Source organism: Eucyclogobius newberryi, unplaced genomic scaffold, assembly GCF_026437365.1.
Source record: "Eucyclogobius newberryi isolate DKJ021-1_F unplaced genomic scaffold, fEucNew1.0.hap1 SCAF_16, whole genome shotgun sequence".
Taxonomy (NCBI): Eukaryota; Metazoa; Chordata; class Actinopteri; order Gobiiformes; family Gobiidae; genus Eucyclogobius; species Eucyclogobius newberryi.
Window position 1 is genome coordinate 29,743,305 of NW_027315790.1, and position 14,068 is coordinate 29,757,372.

General features: G+C 41.6%; 2 protein-coding genes across 2 annotated transcripts; both read left to right on the plus strand.

Moving 5' to 3' along the window:
* Positions 1-406: 406 nt before the first annotated feature.
* LOC140362155 (carboxy-terminal kinesin 2-like) lies at positions 407-4,207 on the plus strand. Its single transcript, XM_072448209.1, has 17 exons — positions 407-519; positions 892-976; positions 1,063-1,162; positions 1,252-1,305; positions 1,496-1,570; positions 1,642-1,834; positions 1,915-2,080; positions 2,202-2,369; positions 2,447-2,560; positions 2,637-2,723; positions 2,823-3,020; positions 3,110-3,274; positions 3,362-3,500; positions 3,576-3,715; positions 3,803-3,876; positions 3,958-4,033; positions 4,113-4,207. The coding sequence occupies exons 2-17, from the start codon at positions 893-895 to the stop codon at positions 4,155-4,157; spliced, it is 1,878 nt and encodes a 625-aa protein (XP_072304310.1). The 5' UTR covers positions 407-519; position 892; the 3' UTR covers positions 4,158-4,207.
* Positions 4,208-5,762: 1,555 nt separating this feature from the next.
* LOC140362156 (zinc finger and BTB domain-containing protein 22-like) lies at positions 5,763-10,541 on the plus strand. Its single transcript, XM_072448210.1, has 4 exons — positions 5,763-5,982; positions 6,924-7,661; positions 8,352-8,612; positions 9,463-10,541. The coding sequence occupies exons 1-4, from the start codon at positions 5,773-5,775 to the stop codon at positions 10,396-10,398; spliced, it is 2,145 nt and encodes a 714-aa protein (XP_072304311.1). The 5' UTR covers positions 5,763-5,772; the 3' UTR covers positions 10,399-10,541.
* Positions 10,542-14,068: the final 3,527 nt, after the last annotated feature.

The window sequence follows — 14,068 nt, forward strand, 5'->3', positions numbered from 1 at the left end:
CACTAAAAAGTACTGCCAATTCAGCAGAATGTCTGAAAGTTGCATATTTCCTCTTGGCCATAGTTTGGACGCCCCAGAACTACAATGCATTATGTATTTTGTGTAATTCTCTCTAAACATGAATCAGTTTTCAGATTTTTATTATTTATTATCATTTATTATTGTATTTTCATGTTGAAAGTATAGATTGTATGTATCAGTCTGTAATGCCAATCATGTTGAATTACTACACGAATCCATGTTGCGATGACATTTGAAATCTAGAAATGACATATTTACATTTTCACCTGGATATTTTCCATGGCCGGTTTAGGTGACACAGACCGTGCGTGAACCATGGACGCACCCCGGAAGAAGGCGGCGCTTTGTGTATTCAGCCAATCACAGCTGTTCTTCTCAAACGGAACCCGCCAATCACAAACGCGTTCGGGAGCGCCGAGCTCGAACGTTGTGTTTCAAATTCAAACGGCTGAGGACTGCGCACTGGACGGGTTAACTTTGTGTCTTTCTACTTTTAAGGTGACAATTTCGCTTTATTATATGTTATTTACGATATTTGATAAAAACAATATTCGTAGGATAAGTGCTTACTCCAACCAATGGTGCCTTAGTTACGCCAGACGAGAGTTTTTCTGCCTGAAAAAAATCTGCGGTATGTTTTTATTCCACTTTAATTTAGCGTAAACTTGGTTAGTTTAGCGGTTAGAAATGCTTTTGAAAAGGGGGGTAATTCACACAACGGAAATACCATTAGTTCTAAGGCCTTTAGCTATTAATTTCCAAACTTGTAATGAATAACACAAGTTATCAAGTAACAGCCGATCGCTGTGTACCGTCGGTATAATCGACCTCTCTACAAAACCAAAATGCAGTGTTGTTGATGTGCTGCAGGATGTCCCGTTTGCCTGTGATGTCAAATAAAAGGGCTCTCGCGAGCAGCAGCTCAGAGAACAGCCAGGATCTTGCCCCTCTTCAGGTGTGATTCAGTGTTCTTTTAAGACCTAGTATCTAGTATAACACTTCATGTTCACTATTTTCATACATATTCTCATTGTTCCATAGAAAAAGAGTCGGAAAGATGCAGAACCCCCTGCTAAACCCCAGGCTGCGGCGTCTGTTTTTGTGGGCAAAAGGCCTGTTGCTGCTGCAAGACCCAATGTTTGTAAGTTATCAGAGTTTAATCTTTGTTCTCTTATGACTTGTTCCTATTTGGATCATTGAAATCGATTCCTAATCACTGTTTTTACACAGCTCGGCCTCTCAGAAATACTGGGGCTGCGACTGTGGCCAGTGGGCCCTCCAGAGGTAAAATTATGATTTCCTCTTGTATTCATGGGTTTCAGCTTCTTGGTTATTGGTTAACAATCTGACTAACTCATGGATTTTGACCATGTTTTAGTTTAGATTTTTCACGTTGGACTGAGTTTCAATTGTATTTAAATGTGTTATGCAATGGAACAAAATAAACAATTGTCCTCCAATGTTCTTTCCACAGGTGTTTTAAAGCCTTCTACAATGTCAACCGTAGCCAAGGGTGGTAACGTTAAAGCAACAGCTGGAGCCAAAGTCGGTAGGTGGCTCACGCTTGCTTCATTTATAATCGTTTGTATCGTGTAATCCTCACCACAGATCTGTTTACAGGTGGCGGCAGCAAACGGCCTCCGTGGGATCTCAAGGGAAAGGTGGGCGACATGGAGGAGAAGATCCAGAATTATCAGACGCGAGTGAAGTCTGTGAACCAGGAAAACGAGGCGCTCAAAGGCTCCATGGCCCTGAGTCGACAGAGGACGAGCGAAATGGAGAATGAGCTGGAGAGGCAGAGGGGCCAAATCAGGTGCAACATCTAGCTAAACCACAAAGAGGACGCATCTCTCATCAATGTGTTATTCATTGTTTTTGTTCACGGGTTTTCAGTGAGTTTCAAAAACGGCTCGATGCGCTGTCCGGCGTCAAGGAAGAGCTGGAGGAAGTATCTGCTGAAAGAAACACCCTGCAAAAAGATCTCGGCAACTTGGAGGGCAGATATAAAATAATAGAGACTCTTCGTGACAGCCAAGAGGCGGAGCTACAAATACTTAAGGTTTAATATCATGCACTTTTTATGATATTTATAATTCCAATGTATGAAACTACAACTTGCAAGTGTTTGTAATGTTCCACAATTGTTTTTGTCATGACCGTCAAACCTTTTTCCTTCCCAGATGAAGCTCTCGGTGCAGGATTCGTCTTTGGCCCGACTGCAGCAGACCCTCGGAGACGCAGAGGAAGAGGTTCGGTCCCTAAAGGGAACCGTGTCCCAGCAGCAGGAAGAGCTTCACGCGGGTGAAATGGAGCGGCGCAAGCTTCATAATGCCATCCAGGAACTAAAGGCAAGAGACAATCCTTCTGATATGTCCGCGCGTGCTTTGGAATATGCGTAAATCTTCCCTGGATGTTTTATGTTTAGGGTAACATAAGGGTTTTCTGCCGAGTCCGACCTCTTGTTGACGGAAGTCTGAGCAAGCACATCCATCTTGCAAATGATGACAAGACTTGTATCAGCTTGGCCAAAACGGAGGAGGTACAAGCGCTTTTAAAAACGTTTAATTGATTGCTCTTTGTTTGATCGTATTAACCATTTCTTTTCTTTTTGCCAGTCGCACACGGGGAAAGGCACTGACACACAAAAGAACTACAACTTCAGTTTCGACCGAGTGTTTGGCCCACAGAATTCGCAACAAGTGGTAGTTATTATGAACATTGCTCCTGTGCATATTTCCTATTTTAGCTTCTGAGCCGAAAATGTGCGCGGTTATTTTATCCAGTATCTTTTTCTTTTTTAGATTTTTGAAGAGATTTCTCTGCTGGTTCAGTCTGCCTTGGATGGCTACAACGTGTGCTGCTTTGCCTATGGTCAGACAGGAAGTGGGAAAACGTACACGATGGAAGGAGACGAGGTCCACGAGTCGAGAGGCGTCATCCCCAGAGCAGTGCAGCAGATCTTCAAGGCGTCTGACAAGCTTTCCTCTCAGGGCTGGGAGGTCAGCATTAGGTTTATAATGCAAACATATATACGGCATTGTACGTGTTTATAACTCATGATGGTCGTACTTTTTGCCGTTCTTCTCAGTTCACCTTCACGGCGAGCTTTGTTGAGATTTACAATGAGACACTTCGAGACCTTCTATACACCGGGAAGGTCGACAAAAGACCAGAGCACGAGATTCGCAAATCGAACAACGGCGACTTGACCGTGACCAATCTCACATACCAAAAAGTTTCCTGTGAAGACCAGGTGTGTGTGGCCATCTTTTTAAATAAAGGGTTGTAAAGTCTGTTTATTGTGTGCATAACATTACTATTTCTTTGCTCTTTCTACCAGGTGCTCGGGTTGATCGCTTTGGCCAACCGAAATCGCTCCACCGCACAGACGGCCCAAAACGACCGCTCCTCTCGCTCACACTCGGTCTTCAGGTTGGACATCGAAGGAGTGAATGCCGGCCGAGATTTGAAATGCAAATGTAAGCGCGACGATGCGTAGCCTGGGGTTATTTCATTATTCCATGTTACTGAAATGCCTTTGATAAATGTTGCAGCTGCTCTGTGCCTGGTGGACCTGGCTGGTAGTGAGCGCATGTTGAAGAGCCAGTCTCAAGGCGATCGGTTCAAGGAGATGACTGCCATTAACAGCTCCCTGTCCAACCTGGGCATCGTCATCACTGCACTGGCCAACAAGGTTAGTTTAATACACATGAAACTGCAATAAATATCTGTGTGTGTGTGTAATATATTTTACATGTGGAACTTGTATGCTTTTCCTTAGGAGAGCCACGTACCTTATCGAAACTCCAAGCTTACGTACCTGCTCCAGAACTGCTTAGGGGGCAACAGCAAAACGTGAGCATCGTTACGTTTAAGTTTGATATAACACTGTCATTTTTTCCATTATTTAAAACCTGCTTTTATTGCTTGTTACAGTCTGATGTTCGTAAACATTGCCCCAGAGCCCGACAGCTTCGGAGAGACGCTCAACTCTCTCAGGTTTGCCAGTAAGGTGGGTGTCTACATAAGCATCAGGGATAACTTTGTACACGTGGTGGGCCGCTTGTCTAATGCTGTGGTTTGTTTTACAGGTGAACGATTGCGTTATTGGCACTGCCAGTGCAAACCGGAAATAGATGAAAATCCGTTAAACATGTATTCATTTTTACTTAGTAAATATATTTTAATAGTGTACAGATCATGATATTTGAAGTGTGGCTTATGTTTTGGCTTTATAACACAGCTTTTTATGTCATTACCATTATCCCCCATTATATTACAATTTTTTTAGAAGTTGTTATGCTATGCCCCAAAGTTTATAAAGTGTCTGTGCCTCCTGGTTTTATGGTCGGATGTCCAATTGAATAAAAGCAAAATACAAATGTCTATTGTTTTCTTATGACTAATGACTATAATAGGAGGGATGTTCACACAATCCCCCATTAGAAGACTTGAAGAGCAGTTGATGGGTTAAATAACAGTCGATCTGCGGCAGTGCTGTCAGTGCGTTTTGTGTCGGCCCAGTCTGGCGCTGTCTGGAGTCTGCTTAAAGGGGACGCGTCTGTCTGCAGATTGTGATTGAAAGATTTTGCAACATGAAGCTCACGTTCCGGTGCCAGGACGAACCGACAGGACCGTTTGCCCCCGGTGCCGACATGCCCACGTCATTTGGCGGCCGCGGTGCCCATTAAAAAAGGTTCGTTCCGTGTCGACGTCTGTGTGTGTTCTTGTACAGCCGTGTGAGCTAACGAGCTAACATGCTAACGACACATCTGTAGTGTTCGTTTTTGGCTGCGCGAGCGCGTGAAAGCGGAAATAAACATCCCAGAGACATTTATTTATTTATCTGCCGTGTTTGCGAGGCAGAAGACGAGTTTGTCCGGCCTGACACGCTTCTGTTTGCTCTAGTTTCTTTCTTTTGAATGGAGGCTGGAACTTGTCTCGGAACCAGTTGCTGATCAGGTTTAGAGATCGACATACGCTACATTTGCGGAGCTGTAAAACATAAAACGAGAGAGAAACATCATCTGAGCAATTAAATGATTATGCAATTGGCGGTTTTTACAGAACATATTATTTCGTCACCAAATTATACAGACAAAAGAAAGAAAAAGTGTCCAAGTCCCTGGTTAAGCATGGATTGGATTAAGGGATCAATAAAGGGTTTGAATGTGTATTTTACGTCTCAATATCACACAGAGCTGAAGGTTTAAGGTTGTTAAAGTTGCACTGTGTAACCTTTGCCACCTGCTTGTCTCCATGGAGATGTTATTGTTTCGCCCAGAATGTTTCGTCCACTTAAACACCAAAAATCTGATCATTCTCCGATTTCTTGAGTTATCAGATTACTGAATTGTCGAGGAAACCGTTAGATCATGTGTGAGTAATCTGATTTCTTGCCCATTGTTCACATTTGTGCAGGTAAATTATGCTAAATAAAGAGTAAATGAATGTGACAAAGACAAAAATGGAAGAGAAATGTTAAATTCTGTGTAGGATTCGTCTTCTGCATGTAAACACATCTCAAAAACATAATCTGATCTTGAAAGTATGTTACAGGTCAGATCTGCGGAGAGCACTGTTAAAAAGCATGTTTCTTTCAGCTATTTAAACACCTGAAATTGAATAAACGTATGCTACTTTGGAGGCAAGCAGTTGGAGTATACATTTAAATGGTGTTCTTGGTATGAAAAGTCAGCTTCGTAGTGCTGTGTTGTCACGTCGCTTTGCTGTGCAGCCTTTGCCCCGCTCATGGAGGTGGGCAGCAGCTGTGGGCCGAGCCGCGCCCCTGGGCCCGTGGTGCAGGTGAGCTTCCCCGCGGTGCAGACCTCGGTCCTGGACAGTCTGAACCGACAGCGGGAGCAGGGGCAGCTCTGTGACCTCTCCATCCACGTGCAGGACCATGTGTTCAAGGCCCATCGCTGCGTGCTGGCCGCCTCCTCGCCCTACTTCCACGACCAGGTGAGGGCGAGTTCAGCCGTCTGCCAACGCTCCACAGACGCGCACCACACTTCAGTTGTCTCTTACTTCCATTACTTATATTTGATAGAAGTTAGTTTTAAAAGGCTTTTTTTGAAGGCTAAACTTTGTAAAAAAGAGTTTAGGTAAATGGTTCTCAACCCTTTTTGTTTCAGTGACTCTATTTTACCAGTTGTTGACCCAAACAACCTTCAACTATTTAAGGATGAAATATATTTTTGTTTCTTTCAATATCAATGGTTAACAAAGCGGTTCATGAACTGCAACTACTTGAACATGTATTATATGAATTTAAAATGTCATCTCTTCATTATAATTCTCTCTGTTTTAGTTTGGACCACATTTGTGAAAAGCTCTTGGAAAACGCTGTGAAGCTTTGCACCTCCTGAGCTGGAATTACGGATTTACTGTAGAATTGACAGTCAGTTTGCATCATTGTATGCTTGAGGAGACATTTCACACTTTCTTTTACAAAAATAGGTGCTGGCTTCAATCATATGAGCAAAGTAACTTGTTTGTCATATCAATAGCAATAGTATAAACTGCTGAACAACAATAAATAGATATACGTAAGCATTATTTTCAACGTACATAATAACAATAACGCAAAGAAATTACACCGCTCATTCAAAAGGGACTGAGAAGAATAAAAAAAAATATATATATATATATATATATATATATATATATATATATATATATATATATATATATATATATATATATATATATATATATATATATATATATATATATATATATATATATATATATATATATATATATATATATATATATATATATATATATATAAAAAACATAGATGCCATGATCCTACATATAAATTACAATGATTTTACAACTACTACTACTACTTTTAATATTTGTACTGAATAATTGTGTTGTTCTGCTCATTGTTCCAGGTGCTCCTGAAGAACATGTCCACGGTCTCCATCCCGGCCGTGATGGACCCTCTGGCCTTCGAGAGCGTCCTGAGCTGCGCGTACACGGGACAGCTCCGCATGCTCCGCGACGACATCGTAAACTACCTCACCGTGGGGAGCGTTCTGCAGATGTGGCACATCGTGGACAAATGCACAGAACTTCTGAAGGAAGGCCGAGCCACGGGAACGAGCGGAGGAACGGGCGGAGGAACGGGCGGAGGCGGCGTCCCGAACGAGGACGCCGTCAGGAACGAGAGGGCGTCGGCCAACCCGGGTTGTAGCAGTAGCAACGGGAACGGCGGGGCTGCGAGCGAGGGAAGAGGAGAGGGCGCAGGTTCAGAGCAAGGTACCTCAGGGTCGAGTGAAACGCAGAGGACAAACCAGCCGACACATCCATCCTTGAGCGAAAGCCAGTCGCCCAGCAGCACCAACTACTTCAGCCCCAGAGACGGCAGCGGATTTGGGGGAAACGCAGCGGCGACGAGCGCTTCAGGCGACGGGGCGGGGTCCAGCCACACGTCCAGCTACTGCACCCCATCCGGAGGAGAAGAGGCGTTCCTCATCGAAGAGGAGGAGGAGGAGGAAGAGGAGGAGGAGATAATGTATCACCAAAGGAAAAGAGCGAGAGTCGGAGGCAGCGCACGGAGGAAGAAAACGAGCTCCCTCTCGGAACAGGAAGTTGGGGTCAGCGACAGTTTTGGTGTGTCGTCATATCAGGTAGATGTTTAATTTGTTTGTGCTGGGTTTATTCAGTGATGTAGAGTAGGCGATGTAGGCTTAATGAACCCCCCCACACATATTAACACGGCTTGAACCATTAATATGAATCAAAATGTTGTTTTTTTAAGTTATGAAAGCAGATTTTAGTAAAATGTACTAGCTTTGTTAATTTGGGCCACTGTATTAAGAAGCCTGAGAGCCAACAAAAATTGGTCTGAGGGCCGTGTTTTGCCCCCGGGCCGTAGTTTGTACACCCCTGATGTAGAGTATTAACTAAAAAAACAAAACAAAATCTAAAATGTAAAATTAACTTGTGATGAGCATAATAACTGTGTTGCTTCGTCACTAGCTTACTTAGCTTAATTTAAATTGATTCATGTGTTTTTGAGTAACCTTGCATTGTCCTGTGTTTAGTTTGAACACAAAACACTCTTGAAAAGCTCAATATATCTTTTTAATAATACAGCATATTATCAATGCATTGTGTGACATATTTCATTTGAAAACATAGGTGTAATACAAGATGGATTGGTGCAAAAACGGCACAGAAAAATATAAATTGTCAGTCTTTATTAGGCTTGTGCATGGTCCCCTTTTTGAAGTCATAAATCATGTTCATCTTCTCGTATGATGCGTTTCCCTGAGATTCTCCTCCGTGTTGATCCGTAGTTTCCACGCTCTTCGCAGGATGGAGAGGAGCAGAAGCGGCCGGCCTACTCTCAGCCCAGCATCATGCCCCGTAAACAGTGGGTCGTGGTGAAAACCGAGCGCGCCGAGGAGGACGACGACCTCATCGTGGTGTCGGGAGAAGAAGCGGGAGACGACGAGGACGAGGACGAGGAGAGAGAGGCCGAGCTGTCCCGAGAAAGGAACAGTTTCAACATCTCCAACGTGCGGAGTCTGTCTGCGGAGCTCGGCCACAGAAGTGAAAACGACATGGAGTCACACGTGAGGCCGTTTTCTATCCATGTTTTCAGCTGACCGTTGTTTTAGCATTCGACTCGTCAGCAAATAGTATAATTTCTACTGTACAATGAGACTTTTTAAATTGTATAGTCATTTGTCAATTATCACATTCTCAATTTTTAACCAAATAAAGTGACTGAAGGTTGTAGATAGAGATTAATTACAAGTAAAGTATATTATTCGTGAAAATCTGATTTTTTTTATTTTTTTTTTTTTTTTTTTTTTTTTTTACATTTTTGTAGAATAATTGTAAGTAGTAATAATAATTGTAATAATAATTCCCCTTTCCTTTGGTATAAAAGGTCTTCTCGTACATGTTTTTAGAATGTTAGAATCTGTATAGTTCAGATAAAGATTACGATTATGTATCTTACGATTACTAGTCACATTTAGTTGATTAATCGTTCGAGTTGTAACAGTACTAAATTAATCTGCACGCTACACTTTCAAGCTGATGAAGGTGTGACAAATGACTCTAGTGATTTGCTATGATCCGGGGCCAAACTAACTAAACTAAACTAATGTTTTATTTATTTATGAATGCCCCTTGAGATGCATCATTTCTTTTACAATGGGGTCTTAATGAGTTTAATTTAAAATGCATTGAAACAAGTTGTTTTAAAGTTAACATTTGAACCAAAAGAGTGAAACTTCCATTGCTTGTTACTAAGTTTGGATCAAGGACTATATACTATAACACAGATAGTTAATTGCCAAATCAAAGCCTATGATAAAAAAAGAGCTCAAGCTTTATAGAGTCAACATTTTAGGAGAAAACACGTGAGGTTTTATGTTTTGTAAATATGTCTGAATAAATGTGTCCTGTCTGCAGGCGGACTACTGCTCGACTCCAGAGGACTACCTCAAGTTTGAAGGCAGTTTGATGGAGCAGACTCTGGCGCAGCAGCTGCACGAGAGCACGGCGCAGAGCTCAAACCGCGCCGTTTCTGCTTTACTGGGTCAAGTGCAGTCTGCCGCCACCGCCCGGGCCCTTTTCCCCCTCGACATGCAGGGAAACCAGATCCTCCTCTACAGCCAAGCCACCGGCTTGTCCATGGACTCTGCTGCGGCTCCTATGGGGTTGGCAGGAGGCATGATCCCCGGAACGGGCTTCAAGGGTCCGGGGCTGGAGCACGGCGCGGCCCACCTCTCTCTTCAAGGCGGTTTGGACGGAGCAGACGGCGGCGGAGCTGGCAACAACGCGTCGGGCAAGGTTTTCATGTGCCACTGCGGGAAAACCTTCACTCACAAAAGCATGCGCGACCGCCACATCAACATGCACCTGGACCTGCGCCCCTTCCACTGCCCCGTCTGCTCCAAAAAGTTCAAAATGAAGCACCACCTCACGGAGCACATGAAGACGCACACGGGACTCAAGCCGTACGACTGCCATGGCTGCGGCAAGAAGTTCATGTGGCGGGACAGTTTCATGAGGCACCGGGCGCACTGTGAGAGGAGAGGCGGGGAAGGCGGAGGAGAAGGAGGCGGGGAGGCGGGTGAGACGAGGAGGCACGGCGAGGACGCAGGGGAAATGATGTCCTCGCCTCACCTGGTCATGTCGGAAACGGGTCACGGAGGAGGCAGGGCACAGCACGGCGGCGGGAACGGCGGCGTCGCCAACGGAAACTTGAGCGACAACAACGTGGCGCTGCTGGGACCGGCGTCTCAGAGCCACAGTCAGGGATCGGGTCTGTTTGCGGGTCTGGCGATGGGGCGGAGTCTGTGCGAGGAGGACGCGTGCGAGGTCAATCAGAGCAGCGTGGCGTAAACCAAAATCATTGTGAAACGGGTGCCTCTTTTTCAACACGCTTGGTTGTTCGGTCCAAACGTACAAAGCTCCTCTTCTTAAAGTGCACACGACAGGCTTTCACTTTTTTATAAATCCAGGTATGTGTGAAAGGATTCTAGTTACAATATATGCTCTCTCAGAAATGGCTAATATTTGACACAAAAAACTGTTTAGTACTTTTACTATTAACCTTAACATCGATTCTTATAATAGTTTCAATGTTGTATTGGTTTGTAAATAAACACCTGACAAATGGAAAGTATAGAATATACATTATTTATATTTGGACACAGAATCTGTATTGTTGGTTCCAATATTAGAATTGAACAGAATCAATCAGAAAGGGTTGTATTTGGTGGGATAATTCATATCTGTGTTAAATATTTAGTTGTAGTACTAAAAGGTAATCTCATTCAAATACGGGAAATCTTTACACATTTAATACATTTTTTAAAGGTTTGAACATTATTTTTTACAAGGTAAAGATATTGTCATGTGTTTGTTTGCCACAATAACTACTATTGTGTAAATTAGGTTTACAGTGTCGTTACAGGAAGTACAATAATAAACTTAAGCAAAACTGTCAATCTAAGGAAAACTTGACTTAAAAACCTAAAATCTAATTATGTTAACTACATTTTGGATGAAATGGGAAGTCTAACCTGTCATATGCACTTTAACCTCTTGATAACATTTAACGTAAGATGTGGTACACAAAGTACTTAATACTTCCAAGTGTTTTTAGAGTTCTATTTGGTTGTTGTGACGTGTCTGTGTTGAACCTAATACCCACAAACTACATGAAGAAACCTCAGCTCATAAAAGTGGACCTCAGAATTTGAATGTGTGTTTTGAAACCAAATGCAGTCCAGCTCATGCCGGTATCTAAAACGATTCAAGACGCAGTCTAGATATGTGGAAAACCAGGGCTCAAGATCAAATTTTAGAGTCACAATTATTACAGTGAGAGGAAACGACAATTTTACCAATATCTGTGATTAGTAACATCGTGACCAAGCAGCGAAATCGATTATTATCAATCATCTATTATTAAATCAAACTGGATGATAAAGTTTACTGTTGATCAAAACCAGTTTTTTTCTTCTTTTTTTGTTGTCTATAGGAACCATTTTGTTTTTAATGTTCTGTAACAGTTCTCCAGATATTTTTTTGTCTAGTTCTTTATTTATTTGCTTCTTTAACCTCCACACGTTTGTCATTTCACAGTTTTGAACACTTAGTACTGTAACCTCCAGCGTTGTCAAATTAAGCTAGTGTCTCGATGTTTAATACATGAATATATAATCCATTTCCATTGATAATGACTTAATTATCATATGAATTTCAAAGATTCCATTTGAAAACACCTGAGAATTAATAAAATATTTAGTTAATTTTAGTTAATGTTTTAAACCTTGAAATGAAAAGTTGAGTTCAGAGATGCACTTTGTAACTTCATGATAGATGCTCGTCTCCGTGGAGATGTTATTGCTCTGCCAGGAATGTTCCACAATATGGCATTAAGCATGTATCTGGAGGTTGTCGGTGGTTTGAAAACATTCTGACTGAGTGGGATTGTCTCTCCACAGATCTGAGCTGTAACATTCCAGGCAAACCAGTAAGATCTATGGAGACGAGCTGGTGGCAGAAGTTACACAGAAAAGTTACACAATGCCTCTTTAAATATGTACACGAGCATAAAAGTGCAGTGACATTTTAAGTCTTTATTGGGCCATTTGTCAGTTTAAGTTTAGTTTAACGGACGAAGGACGTTAACGCCTTCTGTGAAGGTCGCGTTTTACACAGACACGTGAAGGAAGGACTGATGTTTTAGTTCATTATTACAAACGAGGATTCAGACGCCCTGGTTTAATCCTGATGTAGACTTGGTTTAGTCCTAGTTTAGTCCTGTTTTTTAGCCCTGGTGTAGCTCTGGTTTAGCCCTGGTTTTGATGTGTGTGAGTGTGAACACTGAAAACAGCCTTAGAAAACAAAAATACTGTGTGGAAATAATCACGCCTCAAACATTTCAAACTTGAGTTCAATACTAAGGAAAAGGTCTGATACTTGATACCTCTTTAACATTACCAGATCATATAATAGTTCTGCTACTGATCGAGACCATTTACACGATTCTGGAACGGTCAGGATTTGTTCTATGCGTGATTTCTTTTGTGTTGATTCTAGTTTCATATCCGTGTATAGATTATGACTGCGCCCAAGGTAAAGGATTTGCACATAATGCTCATCAAACTGTTAAAACATGAAACACTGTTCAAACCGGACAAAGAGGCGGTCGTTATATGAATAAGCTAATGGAGATCTGTGTGTGAAAGATGTTTAGACTGGTTTAAACTGACTGAACTGTGTGATGGGTATTTTTTATAGAACTCACATTATCAAACTGACCGACTGATTGTTCAAACCATAATTACCTGTCAGTTATAGGCCTATATATGATTCAGTGGTACTAATATCGTAGTGACACTCACCTGTATTAAACTGCTCAACGGAATAAACAATTTGTTGCCAATTAACGGTTCTTTTTATGTGCTCTGTCATATTATAAAGATATAGAGACGAGACAGATTGTAAAAGTGAAATAATGAGACAAACTTTAAAGTACTGCATGAATAATACGTACAAGACCAACACTGCTGCATAATAGATTTACTTGAGTAGTTTTCACATTAAACCCTTCTAAACATCTGCATTCATCAGTCACGCATGTCCGTCTCTAGGTTACGTTATGCTCCTTTTATGCCAGGATTGAGAGGAAAACCCATGAAACCAGGCGTCGACACGTACAAAAGTAAAGCATTTATTTTGTTATAAAAATGAAAAAAGGTTCACAGTAAATGCTTCATCTGTAGCATTCCCGAGGCGCTTCAGCAACACCCAAAAACCTTTCAACCCGGCAACTAGCGGACAGACAAACCACGGACTGCACTGGGAGCGTTAAAACATTCAGAAAATTACAATAACTACATTTAAAAACACGCTCAATAAACAAGTATACTCTTGTACCAGGGCTTTTCTGTGTAAATATTCAGGTATTTACAGAAGTTGATTTGATGAGCCTAAAAGTGCACAGGTTTACTGAATAATGACCTACAATTATATGCTTTTCATTCTTTTCTTTTTTTTTGATTTATTGCAAAATGCAATTGAAATTCCAACATTTTTACAAAACTAACAAAAAATATACATGTTTGCGTGGAATTTAAAACTAGTCCCTGTGAATCTCAATATTACCCTTTGACAGTTCAACAACAGGTCTTCAACAGCAGCAATAAAGTTAAAAATGTGTTTGTAAATGAAAATTCATCATTACCGTAGGGTGTAAAACTGGAAAAGGCTAAAAATGCAACATTGCTACAAGCGTCCAAAACATGTATAGCATCAGGTTTGCATTAAAAAAAACACTGGATTTTTTACTATTGTCAAAAAGTAATGTATCATTTCATGGTAAGATTTGTACTGGAGGATGAGCCACAAATTTTGATCGTTTTTGTCAGTGATTTGAACCACTGTAATCACTATAAACCAGCTGCGCTCTCGTCCTAGAATTAGATCAAGTCACAATGTCCAAATCTCAAAATGTTTTTTTAAAGAAATATTTAAACTTATGCTCTACAAACGTCAAACT

Excerpts from the sequence above, each read along its gene's own strand:
- LOC140362155 (XM_072448209.1), top strand. The coding sequence starts at position 893 with ATGTCCCGTTTGCCTGTGATGTCAAATAAAAGGGCTCTCGCGAGCAGC. Across the intron at positions 3,275-3,361 it reads AAGTTTCCTGTGAAGACCAG|GTGCTCGGGTTGATCGCTTT; the intron begins GTGTGTGTGGCC and ends TCTTTCTACCAG. Across the intron at positions 3,501-3,575 it reads CCGAGATTTGAAATGCAAAT|CTGCTCTGTGCCTGGTGGAC; the intron begins GTAAGCGCGACG and ends TAAATGTTGCAG.
- LOC140362156 (XM_072448210.1), top strand. The coding sequence starts at position 5,773 with ATGGAGGTGGGCAGCAGCTGTGGGCCGAGCCGCGCCCCTGGGCCCGTG. Across the intron at positions 5,983-6,923 it reads CGCCCTACTTCCACGACCAG|GTGCTCCTGAAGAACATGTC; the intron begins GTGAGGGCGAGT and ends TCATTGTTCCAG. Across the intron at positions 7,662-8,351 it reads TTGGTGTGTCGTCATATCAG|GATGGAGAGGAGCAGAAGCG; the intron begins GTAGATGTTTAA and ends CGCTCTTCGCAG.